This window comes from Monodon monoceros, unplaced genomic scaffold (genome assembly GCF_005190385.1).
Source record: "Monodon monoceros isolate NGI ecotype Baffin Bay Population unplaced genomic scaffold, NGI_Narwhal_1 Super_Scaffold_12, whole genome shotgun sequence".
NCBI classification, from domain to species: Eukaryota; Metazoa; Chordata; class Mammalia; order Artiodactyla; family Monodontidae; genus Monodon; species Monodon monoceros.
In genome coordinates this window covers 158653709-158670555 of record NW_021703768.1, presented here as the reverse complement: position 1 = coordinate 158670555, position 16847 = coordinate 158653709, and the positions used below count along the sequence as shown (strand labels likewise).

At 56.5% G+C, this 16847-nt stretch overlaps 1 protein-coding gene across 1 annotated transcript; it reads right to left on the bottom strand.

The window, feature by feature from the left end:
- Positions 1 to 10016: 10016 nt before the first annotated feature.
- NMRK2 (nicotinamide riboside kinase 2) lies at positions 10017 to 14386 on the bottom strand. Its single transcript, XM_029217967.1, is given in 8 exon segments — positions 10017 to 10330; positions 10603 to 10684; positions 10686 to 10710; positions 11085 to 11156; positions 11508 to 11664; positions 11749 to 11797; positions 12365 to 12455; positions 14231 to 14386. Coding segments are annotated over 8 exon segments (588 nt in total). The 5' UTR covers positions 14257 to 14386; the 3' UTR covers positions 10017 to 10244.
- Between the last annotated feature and the right edge of the window lie 2461 nt (positions 14387 to 16847).

Here is a 16847-nt window from a genome sequence, read left to right as displayed (position 1 = left end):
GCTGAGTCATGCTGATGAAGGTGTGCTGCATCCACTTACAGGTTCACCGAGCAATTCAACTCTCACTTCCCCTCTTTTGGTACCCTGTCCCTCTGCCACGCCCTCAGCCCCTTTTCTTTCAGGGGTGTGATTGGGGGGGCTGCATGTTAGCACCTTCTGCTCTGAGGAGAGAGGGCTCCCAGCAGGTCTGCAGAGCGAAGGCTCCCCACATCTGTTTTTTGTTTGTTTTTTAAATATTTATTTGGTTGCACCAGGTCTTAGTTGCAGCACGTGGGCTCAGTTGCAGCACACGGGCTCCTTAGTTGTAGCATGCGAACTCTTAGTTGCAGCATGCATGTGGGATCTAGTTCCCTGACCAGGGTTGAACCCGGGCCCCCTGGATTGGGAGGACGGAGTCCTATCCACTGCACCACCAGGGAGGTCCCCCCTGCATCTGGTTTTGCTCTTATGCAAAATGGAAATGTCTTCTTGCCTGCTTCTTGAGACGGATGAGGGGGGAATGAACTGTGGGAGCCGTGAACCCTGTCCCTGCAGCTGGCGAGAGTCAGGCTGGACCTGCCCCGAGGTTCGCTTAGGGTTTGGCTGCCATGTGCATGAAGCTCGTTGCAAGGAAGGTGTTGAAAGCCCGTGTTTATCTCAGAGCAAAGCTTGCGCAGAGGATGGCGAGTGAGGGAGGCTGAGCTTCCACCGCCGGCTCCACCCCGAAACTGTGGTGATCCCCCTGCCTTTCTGCCGCACGGTGGTGGTGCCCCCCGCCCGTCCCCCCCGCCCCCCGAGACGCTATGAGGAGTAACCAGGAACCTGGAGAGCACTGTGGAAGCTGATCAGGTCAGAGGGATGAGACCTCAGACCAGCAGAGCTCGTGTCCCCGGGTAGGTCAAGTTCTCCAAGTGGACATTGTGACACCAGCTGCAGAGAGAGACAGCAGCGGGCACAGGGGTCACGATCGTGCCTCTAGAGCCACTCAGCCCTACACCCCCGCCGCTGGGGAGGGGAGAGGGTCTGGCAGGGCTCAGATTTTGGGCGGTCGACAGATTCCAAGCTTTATTAGATTGAAATCACGAGGGTCAGAGAAGGTCAACATCATTATCGCTTAGGTTCCAGCTTGATCTGGTGGCTGAGCTCTTGAAGGGGCTTAAATTTGGCAAAACAGGGACTTCCCTGGCGGTCCAGTGGTTAAGACTTCATGCTGTCAATGCAGGGGGCACGGGTTCCATCCCTGGTCAGGGAACTGAGATCCCGCATGCCACGGCAGGCAGTAAATAAATAAATTTGGCAGAACAGCTCAAGAAAGTGCTTCTGGCGAGTCTTTACAACTGGTTTATTATCTTCGCTATTGTTACTTCTCTTGTCTGATAACAGTCTTTCATCCCTACATTCTTTTGTTTCCTTAAGCTCATTAGTTATTAAGACCTGTTCAAGGACAAACACTGTGGCCAGGCTTAGATCCCAAAATGGCTTAGGCCAAAAAATGGCTTCTCTGATGTCAAGAAAGCCACGTCTGATTCTGTTTCTCGGACCCGTACCATATCTGCTTACATCCCCTCCCTCAGGCCGGGTGCGTCCCTGGTGAGGCAGCCTGGGGCTGTGGCAAAATGCCCTCCCGGGCTGGGCAGGGACGGACTTGCTGGTCATGGTTGGGCTGCTGAGCCAGAGGCTCTTGGGTCAGTGACTTGTATTTTTTTTTTTTTTTGGCCGCACTGCATGGCATGCGAGATCTTAGTTCCCCGACCAGGGATCGAACCCCGGGCCACGGCAGTGAAAGTGCTGAGTCCTAACCACTGGTCCACCCGAGGATTCCCAGTGACTTGTGTTTCAACTGCCTCCTTGTCACCAGTTAGAGAGGGCGGGAGTCCCACTGCGGGGAAAGGGGTGGCTGGATGCAGGACGTCTGACACGGACAGATGAGTAGACGGCTCTTTATTAGGCACAAGGACCGACAGCCCCGGGGAGAAGGATGCCGCAGGCCCTGCAGGGCACTTGAGGCGCAGTCAGGAGCAGGGTGTGCAGGCAGACTTTAGTGACAAGAGGATGAGGTGGCCTCCAGTTCTGTGGGAGTATGTCGCTGACTTGCTTGAATCATTCTGCAGGCTGGCAGGGCAGTGACAGCAGAAGCCCAGCCGGTCCCTCGGTCCCTCGAGAAGGAGGGCCTTGGGCTATCTGACCTCATCGGCGGCAGCTGTGGGGGACCCTCCGTGTTGTCCTAGCGTGTGAGATTCACCCTCAATCGAGGGCTTCACCACAGCTCACATTAGTCACGCGCCGTTTGCAAAATGAGTCAGACAGGCCTGGGTTCGGTGCAGCCCAGTTGGGCTCCTGGCTCTCGGCAGACACGGCACCTCTGTGTGTGTGCCAGCTTTGTCCTTAGGGACAGTGGTTTCTAAGGTGGCAGTGAGGGTTGGAAGCAAGGATGTGTCAGGGTCTAGCACACTCTGGGCGCCCCCTCACTAAGTGTGTCTTGTTAGATTCGGGGGCTCGGGCGCAGGAGTCACCAAGCCATGATGGGTCCCCTGCAGCGCTGCCCGCCTCTCGTAGGGCAGAGGGCTCTCCTCGCGCCACCTGTCCTGCCCAGGGGCTGCGCACCCACAGCTGCTGTGCTCATGACCATACTTGGGCAAGAGGCGGTGGCCGCTATTAATAACCAGTGGGGCTGCCAGGGCACGGGGTGGTCTATAAAGCCAGACCCACCAGCTCTGAGAGGCTCCTTCAGCCCCCGAGACCTTTAGCCCCCCTGTTGTACAGAGAGAAAAAGAAAAGTAAGTACCGAAACCATCCCCTTGTCCCTCTGCCTGGCCCCACTCTGTGGCCTGAAAAGTGAGACACAGGACAGTGGTGAAAGACATACCCCATGCAAAGGACGTCTGAAACACAGCCTAGGGGGCACTTAACCGGCCCAGGTGGGAGGAGGGCAGTGAGGGGCGGGGAGGAGGAGGAGGGGGCTGGGACTTCTCCTCCCTGATTCTCCTTGTCCTGGAGGGGAGAGAGCCGGGGACCCCTGCCCTGGCCAGGTGACCCCAGGATGCATGTGTGTCTTGCAGTGATGGCCGTGGTGCCGGCTCCCCTCGGGGAGTGCGTGGCTTCCTCCCCCTGCCACCCCGACTCCCCCGGTGTCCCCCACCCCACCCCTTGGGGTTTTGCATTTTTGAGGGTCCCTGTATGGGAGGACTTCCAGACCCCTGCGGAAGTGAGCCCTGTTTGCATGATTGAAAGTTGCCTCTGCGCCCCCTCCCCTTCCGGGCTTGTTGAAGAGAAATTTAAAGGGAACGGGGAGGTGATGAGGACATTTCTTGGGCGCCCCAGGCTCCCTCCAGAATGTGCTGGGAGGACTTGGCGGGGGGGGGCTCCTGAGTGGCAGCGGAGGGCATATGGCTGCCCCTGTCTGTGCCGGTCAGCCTGCTCCTCCCCCAGGCACCGGCTGGCCCCCTAGTCTGCCCCAAGGATGCCCCCTCAGGGGCCTGGCAGATGGCACCTGAGGTGGAGGCAGCCTTTGGAGGTGACTGCCCTGGCCCTGTTGGGACGTGGGTAGGGCAGGCAGAGTAACTGCTGATTAAGATGGTCCCTGAGTGCTACTTGACGTGAGTGGCAAGTGCTTGGGGTTGGGGGGGTCCTGAAATAGAATGAGGAAAGAAGGGCCCCGGGAGCCGGCTCTGCAGCCTTGCCCCACCGCCTGGAGCCTCTCCCTCCATCTTTCTCCCCCGATGGCTGTTAGGACATTTGGGGAAGGGCCCCAGGGCAGAGCTCTGGTGGGGGGACTGTACAGGGGCCCATGTGAGGACGCTTCGCATGGAAGGTCGCCTGTCTGTATGCGGTGAGCTGAGGTGGGGTAGGGTCTCCCTGGCAAGGCTTCCGAATTGGGGTGGCCTCAGAGGAGCCAGGTTCCAGCGAGAGGCCCCTGGGGTCCCGCCTACCCGCCTGGGCCCCCAGCAGTCCCGAGGCCACACCTCCTCCCCCACGGAGTGAGCTCCCTGGTGCGGGCAGGCCAGGCCCACTTCCTGGGCGTGGGGAAGGACTTGGCCCAGCAAGGTGTCAGCCACAGGATGACTGGCACGTGAGTGTGTGTGTGTCACGTGGGTGTGTGTCAGGGTCTGTCCAATCCTGGGCTCTCAGCCTTCTCTGCACATCGAGTCCCACTCGGGGCGCCTCCAGGGGGTGTTTTTTTTTTTTAATTTGTTTTTTAATTTGTTTTTGTCTGCCTTAGGTCTTCGTTGCTTCACGTGGGCTTTCTCTAGTTGCGGTGAGCGGGGGCTCCTCTTCGTTGTGGTGCGCGGGCTTCTCTTTGCGGTGACTACTCTTGTTGCAGAGCACGGGCTCTAAGCACGCAGGCCTCAGTAGTTGTGGCACGAGGGCTCAATAGTTGTGGCTCACGGGCTTAGTTGCTCTGCAGCATGTGGGATCTTCCCGGACCAGGTCTCGAACCTGTGGCCCCTGCAAGATTCTTAACCACTGTGCCACCAGGGGAGTCCCGGGGGGATGGCGGTTTGAGCCAATTCTCTGCCCTTAGTCCAGGGTGTCTCCCCTCGGCACTGCTGACATTCGGGCTGGATTGTTCTTGGCTGTGGGCCTGTCCTGGGCGCTGCGGCGTGTGGAGCAGCATCCCTGGCCCCCACCCCCTTGATGCCAGGAGTCCCCCAGTGTGACAACCACAGACGTCCCCAGACGTTGCCCAGTGTCCCCTGGGCGGGGGGCAGAGTCGCCCCCAGTTGAGAAGCACTGACCTGAGGTTGTTCTTAGCCTTCAGCATTCCGGGAAGGTGGAGTGCTTATCCCTGGGCCTCCCCGGGATGATTTTAGGGGAGGGATGGGGGGCAGGCATTCTTAGTGTTTGTAGCGAAGTGCTTTCAGGAAGTTCAAGGTTTCCCATCCACAGCAAGGCCATGAAGTTTCCTCTTCCAACAAATTTAGTTAAAATCAATAAAATGAGGGAGACTCATAAAGAAAACTAATAAATACCATAGTAATTATGGGGGAGTCTGCGGCCCCAGCCCTCTCACAAGGGTGGGAGGAGAACGAACGGCCTCAGAAGGGACCTCGGAGGGAGGCGCTGGGGGCATCGGGAGCTGGGGGGCCTCCTCCGGGCCCGGGGTCGCAGGGGAGCCTGGCGGTGACTGGTCCTGCCGCCAGCCCAGGCAGGACAGTGGGCACAGCTGCGTCCCAGGCGCACCAGCCTGGCCTGGAATCCTGTCTCCTTCCTTTGTGGCCTGCAGCTAAGGGACTCCACCTCCGGCAGCCTCAGTTTCCTCATCTGCGGAAAAGGAGTAGGTTGTACTGGTCACAGGAGCATGGGAGACAATTCCCAGCCCCCATCCCGAACACCGGACAGGGGTCCAGCAGGTGTGAGTGCCCTCCCCGGGGTTGGGGGCCGGCCTGGGGCGGGGGGGCGGGCCTTGGGCTCCTTGTCCCAGTGAGTGGCAACACCTGCCACAAAAACCCAGCAGCAACGGGCATCCGAAGCCCAGGGGAGGACGCTGAGGCGCAGGTGGCCCTGAGACGGCCGGGTTCTGGAGCCGCCCACTCACGCTCTAGGCTGCCCGGTCTTAGGGTGTCCCGTCCTGGGGCCTGGGAAGACCGCCAGGCACTGACCTAGGGGGTGCTTGGTGGATGTGACAGGGGCACATCAGGTTAGTCTTGGGGTTCTGTCTGGGGAGGGCAGGGGCTGCAGGAAACGCACAGGTTAGCCCAGCTGGAGTCCACACTGTGCCCAGAGCTGCCCAGCCAGGGGCAGGTGGGGCCGGATTCACTGGGCCCATCAGGTGGCTGTGAGAGGACTGAGAGAATCTTCCCGGGATATGGGCACTGAAGGCGAATGGGGCGAGGGTGAGCTGCCTGGCACACCTCCTTGGCTGGAGACGGTCCTGGGTCAGCATTTGACAGATATGTTCAGATCTCAGCTCCGCTGAGTGACCTTGGGCAGGTCCCTTTCCTCTCTGAGCCCTAGAGAGGCGGGTCATAGAATAATCCGACCACTCAAGGTGGTCGGCCCCGATCAGGGTGACAAACTGGCTCAGTTTGCCTGGGCCTGGCCTTTCCCAGGATGGGGAACTTTCAGTGCTGAAACTGGGAAAGTGCTATGCAATCAGGATGAGGTGGTCCCCCATCCCGCTACTGTTCTTATAGTGACCGAGGTGTCTGGTGGCCAGGCAGGGCTCTGGCTGCCCCGGAGCCACCTCTCCCGTGTCCCTATCCCATCCTGGACTATTTCGGGCCTGGTGACCAGAGGATCAGCCTCACCGTGCTCCGTGACTGTGACAAAGGGCAGGCCTTGGCAGGCTGTCCGAGGCTCCCTCCACGCCCTGCACCAGCTCCCACCTGCCCTCCAGGACACAGTGGGCTCTTCCCGCCACCCTCCACCCCAGACCCTGCATACACTGCAGCCATCAGCAGACGCTGCGGGAAATGAGTGATTTCAGCCGTGCAGACATGAGGGTCTCCACCCCAGCCCCCCAGCTCAGCCGCGTAGCTTGAAAGCAGCCACAGCTGACACGTACTCAAGTAGGCGTGGCTGCCAGCCAAGACAACTTTATTTATAGATGCTGAAATTTGAATTCCGTGTAACTTGCATCTGTCACGAAATTTAATTCTTCTTGTTATTTTTTCCCATGACCATTTAAAAATGTGAAGCCATTCTTAGCTCGAGGGCTATACCAAAACATGCAGTGGGCTGGATTTAGCCCATGGGCCATACTTTGCTGCCCCAAGTACTACACACCCAATAAACATTTGTTGAGTGAATAATGTTTAGTGCCCCGTTAAAGCAGGCACTAATTTATTAGCGTGACAGTTACGTGCTGTTAGCGAGTATATGGGCATTTGTACATTTATTTTTGTACATTTTTTATTAAAGTCACAAGTGTTGGAAATGCCACCGAATAAAATAAAAGTCACATTGGGTGATTTTTTTGGGGGGGGGGGGCTTCGAGGCTTGTGGGATCTTAGTTCCCCAACCAGGGATTGAACCCAGGCCCTCGGCAGAGAAAGCATTGAGTCCTGGACTACCAGGGAATTCCCGGCCCAGAGGACTTTAAAAAAACAGCTTTATTGACATAGAATTAACATACCGTTCAATTTATCCATTTAATGTGTAAACTTCAGTTTTTGGGGTGTATTCACAGGGTTGTACAACCATCAACTACGATCAGCTTGCGAATATTTTGGGAATTCCCTGGCGGTCCAGTGGTTAGGTCTCTGCAGTGTCACTGCCGAGGGCGCAGGTTCAACCCCTGGTCCGGGAACTAAGATCCCACAAGCTGCGTGGCATGGCCGAAAAAAGAAAAAAAAAACTTGAGAATGTTTTATCCCCACTAGGAGCCACCCCCCACCCCTCCCCAGCCCCTGGCAACCACGAGTCTGCTTTCTGTCTCTCTGGATTTGCAGGGTTGGTCCTCCCGAGGCCTCTTTTCCCCCTGGCTTACAGGTGGGCATCTTCTCCCTGTGTCCTCACATGGTCTTCCCTCGGTGTGTCCCAACTTCTTCTTATATGGACACCAGTCATACTGGATTAAGGCCCATCCTCACGACCCCACTTTAACTTAGTGACCTCCAAATGCTGTCATACTCTGAGGTCCTAAGGGTCAGGGGATTCAACATACGAATTTTAAGTGTACACAATTCAGCCCGTAATAGTGTCGTTTGCTTTTTGGTTTTGTTTGTTTGAAGCAAGGAGAGTCTTAACAGATTCAAATCCTGCTCAAACATACCAGGACATGGTGTTCTGAGCCATAAGGTACACAGCTTGTCAATGGCCTGGGAGGGATGGGAACCCAGCCCCTCCTGACTCTCGGCCTGTGGGCCCTTTCACCTCTGTTCTGCAGCCCCCAGCAGACTAGCAGATACGGTGACCAACCATCTCGGTTGGTTGGTTCTGAGGGATTTCTGGGGAAGCAGGACTTTCCATGCTAAAGTAAAGGGATGGGAATTCCCTGGCAGTCCAGTGGTTAGGACTCCGCGCTTTCCCTGCCAAGGGCGCAGGTTCAAATTCCTGGTCGGGGAGCTAAGATACCGCAAGGCACGCAACGTATTAAAAAAAAAAAAAAAAAAAGTAAAGGGAAAGTATTTGGAAAATAGGGACAGTTGGTCACCCTACTAGTGATCTGCACTGGGTCTTCAGGTTGGTGGGGAAAGGGCTGCATGAGGCCTTAGCTGAAGCTAGTGCCAGGGACGAGCCCCAGGCCCAGCGGGGCCTCCCGGCTCTGCTGCCGTCCATCTGTCCATCTGCTTACCACTCTCTCCTTTGTGTTTTGCTCTGTGCTGGGTTGTGAGGCCACAGGGGCAAAGGGCAGTGGTGATTGCACCGCTAGGTGATTTCTGTTGGCAGGAAGGCTGTGTTTAGAAGGGACAGCAGCTGAGTAGGAGGCTTCCCGCAGCTGGGGCACAGGAAGTGAGCAGTTTCCCAGGAGCCTGGGACCCCGAGTCCAGGGCAGGACAGGACGTGTAGCGCCGACCTGCTGCCCAGCCCGTTCTGTGGTGAAGGGCAGGGAGCCTTGGGGCACACGGAGAGCCCACTCCATGGATGCCACTGCAGGAAGCTCAGAGGACAGTGGGAGTGTTGTGTGGCAAGTGAGGGGCAGGGCTCTGGACACCCACACTCCTCACCCCACAGCCTTCTTGCCACCGACAAACGTGAAAGCACACGGAACCCCCACTGCCCCTGTGCCCTGATCCTCCCTCCCTGCATCCCTTCCTTTTCTTTTTATTGAAGTGAAATTTCCATAACATACAATTAATCATTTTAAGTGAACAATTCAGTGACAGTTGGTGCATTCACAATGTTGTCACCCCAAAATCACCCCAAAAAGAAACCTTGTCCCTATCATCAGTCACTCCCGCACCCCCCCTTCCCCCGAAGCCCAGCCCCTGGCAACCATGAGTCTACTTTCTATCTCTGTGGATTTGCCGGTTCTGGACATTTCATATACGTGGAATCAGACAGTATTTGTCCTTCTGTGTCTGGCTTATTTTACTGAGCATCATGTCCTCAAGGTTCATCCATGTTGTACTGAGTATCAGACTTTCCTTCTTCCTAAGGCCGTGTGTGGATGGACCACGTTTTGTTTATCCATCCATCATTTGATGGACTTTTTAGGTTGCTCTCACCTTTTGGCTACTGTGAATAGTGCTACTTTGAATCATTCATGTACAAGTTTTTGTTTGAACACCTGTTTTCAATCCTTTTGGTTATCTTCTCTAGGAGTGGAATTGCTAGGTCATACGGTAATTGTTTTTTTTTTTTCCCCCATAATTTCCAAATGTTCAATGGCTTTGTCCAAAACTGTCTACACTTCAGGTTTTTCCTGCCCTTCTGGACTGAGTGGGGTGGGTGGCTACAGTTCCACGGCTGGCCCTGGGGTATCACCCTCAGGTCAAGGGGTACTCTGTCCTCCTCCTGTCTGCCCCTACTCCGTCCACCCTCCCCCTCCCCACCCTGTCTTCAGGCTCCACGGGAGCCTTCCAACCTCCCTTGGGCAAAAAGAACAGGGTCTGAGGAGACCTGAGTTCAAATACCAGCTCCCAAGCCACTGACCATATCTGAGCCTCAGTCTTCCCATCTGTGAAATGGGTGTATACGATAAACTGCCTCACCAACATTCTAGGGAAGGCTCAGGGAGATGTGGTTCCTGGGACAGGGAGTGTGTCCTTACGAGCATCCTGGGTCATGAGAAGTAGGTGTCAGCTCCAGTCACGGAGGAGGCGCCGGGATGCAGTGACAGCGGGGCTCAGCTAAGAGTCAGGGGCACCCTCAGGCTTGGCTGACCTCCCAGCCCCTGCTCTGGGCCATGCTGCGCTGTTTTCTGAAAGCTGGCAGGAAATTTCCCTTTTGAGGAAGCTAGACCAAAAGACCCTCAAGCAGCCACCCAGGGTCACATTGCCATGGATCCAACAGGTGGAGACTGTAACTGCCCAGAGCCCTCGGTGTCGCCCCCCCCCCGATGCCACCAATGCACCAAGGAGATGGGGCAGGAGGGTCCCTCTCAGCACCTCGAACACAACAGGCTGGACCCCAACGATTAAAAAACAGGATCAGGTTTAGTACGTAAGCCGCCATCGAGGTTACAGAAGCATCTCAGGACAGAATGCCTGGGCCCTGAGATGCTGGGCTGTGAGTGGGGCCTCCACTCTCATATGTAGACTTCCCCAAAGGGAAATGGTCACGCAGTGTCTGGCTGGGATGCCGCCAGCCTGGCCGTACTGTGGCCGGAATTGTGTCTGGGTCCCTGCATTGGGGGCTGGGCCCCTCCTCTCCAGCCACACCTAGGAGCGGTTCAGAAGCGAGTTCTGAATGTCTTCCAGGACTTGGTGGAAGAGCTCCTCGCGGGACTTCATGCCGTCCAGGTACACTGAAATCAGAAAGGCCACAGTCAGGGGCCCTGGGGGCCCAACCGTGGCCCGGGTCACTGGGGCTGCTGCCAGGAGGCGGGTGGCCAGCTCACAGAGGACTAGAGGACTGCAGGTCAGGAGGAAGCTGGCCTGCAGAGTCAGCCTGCGGGAACAGACCAGCCTCTGGGGCCCAAAGTGAGAGAGACTGGTGGTGAGACTCGAGGAGGGACTTTCAGGTTTCCCAAATGGTCCCAGTGGGGAGGAGCTGGCCTCATCTTACTCAGGGACTTACCCACTTCCACGCCATTGGCCTCCATCTCGCGCTTATACTTCTGGTACATAGGCCACACGTGGCCGTCGAAGAGGCCGGGGGGGGTCGGGGACCATGTAGCGTCGAGTACTGGGGAGGGAGATGGGCAAGAATGAGCAACACCCATGTCGCCCAAGGGTGGTGCCACAAGCAGAGCCTGGGGTGAGGGAACTAGGTCGGGGTGGCACCACTGAGAACGGGGACCCCACTGATTCAGGGGCCCCGTGCTGGGGCCTGGGTGCCCCAACTTCCAGCATTTTCCCCGGTGGGCCTGGGAGATGCCCAGGGTAGGGCATGGGTGGGCCACGCTCTCCAGGCCGCAGGCTATGGGCCTCTGGAACCCAGCACTGACCACCCAGGTGCCTGCTGCCCGTCAGCCTGCAGCTTCAGGGTGGCCATGTCCAGCAGGCATTACCCAGTTTCCTGGTCCCACCTGGGAATGCAGACAGGGCCCCCAGGCTCACCTTCTCCTCCACTTGCACTCTTCGTACGGGACGGTCAGGAAGTACCGTCGGCTATACAAGTCCACCAGGGGCCTGGCAGGGGTAGGGGACCCGGTCAGCGCCCGTGGGTCAAAGTACACAACCCCCCATGGCCTTGGCCTCCAGGGACATTCCTGGGTGATGAGGACTGGTTGTGGGGGGGGCGGTTTGTCTGGGCTGATTCGGTTAGGGACGAGTGAGGGGACCAGCATCGGCCAGCCTCCTACTATGCCCGCATTAGCCCCTCACCCTGAGGATGGAATCCTCCCTCTCTCCCAATTTGGATGGGCCCAGAGAGGTACGATGTCCTGCCCAGGGTCACCCAGCAAGGTTGTCTGTCAAAATAGAGACTTGGTGACCTGGGAGGGCCCGGACTGTCCAGGGCCCAGACTTGGAGATGCTCACTTGTAGCTGTAGAGAAGGAAGCCTTCCAGGATGAGGATGTGGGTGTCTGAGGCGTCCAGCTGGACACTGACCCCGTGGGCACGGGCGAACTTCCGGGGGCTGATCATCCAGGCCTGCACGGTGCTCAGCATGGCCTCCATGTCCAGGGACTCCAGCACTGGGGGCGGGAAAGCGAGTGTTGGTGGGGTGGGGGCCATGGGGCAGTGAGGGCAGGGGGCGCGGGGCTGCCGTCCGTCCTTACCGTCCCACTGTTTGAAGCCGTCCTCCCCAACTGCTATTTGGTCTTGGGGCTGAAACAGAGGAGCCCAAGCCGCGGGCTCAGTGCCCGCCTTCCCACCTTACCCCACCCTGGGGTGACAGCGCCTGGAGAGCCCCCGGTGAGGGTCTGGGTGCCCCTGCCTGCCTCGGCCCCCTGCAGCTGATAGTCATAGGCTTCGAGGTCCCAGGCGGGGGTGGGGGGCTCCAGGCTGGCATTCAGAACCCCTCCCCAACCTTGTGACTGTTGGGACCAGGGGCGGGGGGATGTTGCATCTATGATCTAGTTACCCCCTCACCCTCCACAAAGCATCAAGGGCGGGCTCAGAGCCCATTTTGCAGATGGGAAAGCGGAGTTGCAGAGGATAAAGGGTACCACCCAGGTGGCACGCGCCCTCTGGGAACCGCAGTTTCCCCATCTGTCCCATGGGGAACGGGTGTGCCGTGAGAACGTGCCAGGCACGCAGTAGGTGCTCAGTAACCGAGATCGCCGGTCCCTCGATCTCCCGACTCGGGTTAGCCCAGGGTGCCCCGGGAGGGGTCTGCTCCCCTGAGTCTCCTTCTCCGGGCTGCCACCCCCCGTCCCCAGCCAGGGCAGCTACCTTGAAGAAGTCATCCTGGTGGATCACACAGCAGTTGGGCAGTGACTTAAGGAGGCTGTTGGTCAGTGTGGTCTTGCCGCCGTTGGTCATGCTGTGGAGAGAGCATACACGTGAGGCTGCCTGGGTCCCCTCTCTGGACCTCTCTGGGTCTGAGGGGCCCCCAGGATCAGACTCAAATCTAAAACGCAGGCCTGTAGGGACTTTCCTGGTGGTCCAGTGGTTAGGACGCTGCACTTCCACTGCAGGGGGCGTGATTCGATCCCTGGTTGGGAACTAAGATCCCGCAAGCCAAGCTGTGTGGCCAAAAACAAAACAAAGCAAAACAAACACAGGCCTGTAAAACAGTAGCGCTAAGAGGGTATTTCTATTCACGTTAGGTCAGAGGAGGCTTTCTAATCAGCCGATCTGGGCTGCCTGGCCCACTACTGCCCACTGCCCGCTGGGGCCAGGCACAGGCCTGTGCTCACCTGCCTGACGAAACAGAGAAAGGGGGCAGAGGGTATGAAAACAAACAACCAAAAAAGTGAACACAGCCTTGGCTGGGGTCATGGAAGCACTGTTTTCTGTGTTCAGACTCGTCCAGTGTTACTGCAAACCCAGGAGGTGGTGCCCGGAGCTCGAGGAAACTGAGGCCCACGTGTGACTTAGCCTCAGCAGGGCTTTAAAAAAAGCCAAATTGTTAAAGCAAGTGCAGACTGGGGGAGAAAAGGATATTTGTGATAGGAAAACCGGCAGTTCACTGCAAAACCGGGAAGAGATAATCACCTTATGACAAAGGGAAAGGATTATTAAAAAAAGAAATGGGCAAAGCCGGGTGACCACCTCATCCTGGTGTGCCCGGGACGTCTCTGGTTTTAGTGCTCAAAGTCCCAAATCCTGGGGACCCTTCAGTCCCAGGAAGAGCAGGACAGATGGTCACCCTAAGGACTCTGGACTGGGGCCGCTGAAGGACAGAGAAGGCTGGCTGTCAGGCCTTTCTGGGAATGAGTGTCCCCTTGACCTGGTTGTCCCTCTCCTAGGAATCAGGGGTGGAAAGCTGGGTGTGGAAGGGGGGGACCTGCAGCCGTTTAAAAGGGCCAATGGGAAAGGTGACCCCCATACATTAAGGGGAGCAGGTTAGAACATGCCTGATGTTAATTTGACTTGTTGCTGAAAGACACACCGTGCTCTCAGGGCCGGCTACAGAACGTGCAGAAATGGAGGGCCCTGGTGTCTATTAGGAATTTCAAGAGGGTGATGGAGCATTAAACCAAGAGGGGCAGGACCCAGGGCGACCTCCCAGGTGGGAGCGCCAAGCCAGCCCTGCTTATGCTAAATGCTTCCCGAGCATCATCTTAAAAAGGCCTGGTTACTGGTAATAAATCTCCGGGAAGGCAAGGCCCCTGCCTGGGGTCAGCAGAAGTGGCTGCAAAGGCAGGTGCCACACAGTCAGGGGAGTGCCATTCTGGGGGACCCCGCAGCACCTGCCCACGTGCCTCCCTGGGGTCGGAGTTTCCCCACCTTCCTCCCCTTCGCCCCCCCCTCCCCCGCGCGCCTTAAGGAAGGTCGGCCTGGGCTTTATAAAGTCTTCTATTCCCCCCTGAATCTAGTCAGGGGTGCGGCATGGGGAAGTGACTTACATTTGGAATTTTTTAATTGGGCCCCGCACCCGGCCCTGTGCCGAACAGAGGGCAGAGACCCCTCCCCGCACTCCGACCTTGGGCATCGGGTCCCTGCGACACCAGTCGCCAGGCAGCCCTCCATTCATTCCCCGGCCTCCTGCCCAGGCCACCTCGGCCCGCACAGGAGAGCACCCGGCCGGCCTCTCCCGAGAGCTCGGCACCTTTGCCCCCGCGGGGCGGTCCGCCGGGGGCCCTGGACGCTCACCCTCCGATGCCCACGATGTACTTCATCTCCGCGCGGAGGGGCGGCGGGGACCGCGGTTGGCAGGCCAACTCCCGACTCCCTGGTACCCGGCTGGGCCCGACCCCGCAGTGCGTCCCGGCTTCATTGAGAAAACCCTGCGCCTTTATAGGCTGGAGCAGCCCGGAGGCCGCCCCTAGGGAGGCGGCCCACGGCCTATGGGGAGCGCGGCCGGCGGCGCGATGAAGTGTTGGGCGGGGAGCGCTGGGGGCGCCGCACCTGTTCCCACTGGATGGAAATAGCTCCACTCTGTCTTTTGCCTAAATTAGTCACGGGTCGGCCGGGCGGGGGGGTGCGGGTGGAAGTCACCCCGCTGCCTCTTCCCCCCTCCTCCCCGCCTGCCCCCTCCTAGCCAGACTGCCCACGGGGCAGATAACCAGCCACACCTCCTCCCTCCCTAAAAATATCCAGCCCGGTGTGTACCCTCGCCTGACCCTGACATTAAGGCCGGTTCTGGGGGCTGAAAAAAGGAGCTCACCCCCCCCTCCCCCGTCTCCAGCGACAGCAGCGGGCCAGTCCCAGAGGTACCGCACGACAGGGGACTTCCTTTTCCAAGGGGGTTGATGCCAAGATGAACTTAAGCTTTGTTCTCGTGACCCTGGCCGCCAGGAAATCTCAGCGTGACACCAGTGGCTGTTCAGCGGGCGCCCACGTGAGGGCTAGCGTCACTGCGTTTGGCTTCAGGCCTCTCAGCAGCTAGGGGGTGGGGTAGGCAGGGCCCTGCTGATCCCCGCCCCCTTACTGACCAGATGGGACCACATGCCCCACCCCGCCTCCCCACCAGAGGAGACCTTTTGGTTTCAGGACCCCTTTTCCACTCTTGAAAAGGACTGAAGCCCCGGGGAGCTTTTATTTAAATGGATTATCGTCATGGATAATATTTACCACGTTATACATTAAAACTGAGAAAAATTAAAGGTTTGTTAACTTTAAAAAATGACAACCAGTGTCTTCCCTTGTGGTCCAGTGGGTAAGACTCCACATTCCCAATGCAGGGGGCCTGGGTTCCATCCCTGGTGGGGGAACTAGATCCCGCATGCTGCAACTAAGAGTTCACATGCTGCAACTAAAAACAAAAAAGACAACTGATCACTACATGGTCACATAAACATAATACATATATTTTTAATTTATTTATGTTCGGCTGTGTTGGGTCTTCGTTGCTGCACACGGGCTTTCTCTAGTTGCGCGGAGCGGGGGCTACTCTTTGTTGCAGTGCACGTGCTTCTTATTGCGGTGGCTTCTTTTGTTGTAGAGCATGGGCTGTAGGTGCGCAGACTTCAGTAGTTGTGGGACAAGGGCTCAGTAGTTGTGGCGCACGGGCTTAGTTGCTCCACGGCGTATGGGATCTTCGCGGACCAGGGATCGAACCTGTGTCCCCTGCATTGGCAAGCGGATTCTTAACCACTGCGCCACCAGGGAAGCCCCAAATATAATATTTTTAATGAAAAATAATAACATTTTTTTAAAATAAAAAAAGGGAGTGGGCTTGATCAAATTAAAAATGTCTTGTGCATTGAATGACGTTATTAAGGAAGTGAAAAGACAAAGCAGGGTGTGGGAGAAAATTTTTACAAGTCATATATTGATATATGGTAAGGGGTTACTAGCCAGAATATATAAAGAACTCTTACAAGTCAACAACAAAAAGACAAACGACCCAATTTAAAAATGGGCAAAGAATCTGACTCGACATTTCTCCAAAGAAGATATACTCACGGCCAACAAACACATGAAAAGATGCTCAGCATCACTGATTATCAGGGAAATGCAAATCAAAACCACAGTGAGAGAACACTCACGCCTACTAGGGTGGCCATAGTCAAAGAGATGGACGATAAAGAGTGTTGGTGAGAATGGGGAGATACGGCAACCCTGTGTGTTGCTGGTGGTGATGGAAAATGGGACAGTCGCTGTGGAAAACAGTTAGAGGTTTTATGACCCAATTTCACTTCAAAGTGTCTACCCAAGAGAAATGAAAACATATGTGCCCACAGAAGCTTGTACATGAATGTTTACAGCAGCATAATTCACAGGCGCTAAAAGGTAGAAACAACTCAAGTGTCCATCCACAGATGATGGATACACAAACTGTGTTCCATCCACACATGGAATATTATTCAGCCATGAAAAGGGGTGAAGCACTGACAGTCGCTGCAACATGGATGGACCTTGAGAACACGATGCTCAGTGAGAGAAGCCAGACACAGAAGGACACACAGTGTGTGGATCCATTGACGGGAAACGTTCAGAACAGGCAGATCCACAGACACACAGAGTGGGTTCCTGGTTGTCAGGGGCTGGGAGAGGGAAAATAGGGAGTGATTACTTATATGGTGTTCTTCTGGGGTGATGAGAATGTTCTGGAATTAGAGGTGATGGTTGCACAGCATTGTGAACACACTAAATGTCACTGAATCGTATACTTTACAATAATGGCTAGTTGTGTATTATGTGAATTTCACCTCAATTAACAACAAAAAAAACTGAGAACCTTTCCAGCTACAATCACAGGGAAGGGACATGTAGCTACAGCAGAAGGTTCAGAAAGATACCCCTCTGCTGCCTGTGAGGATGGAGG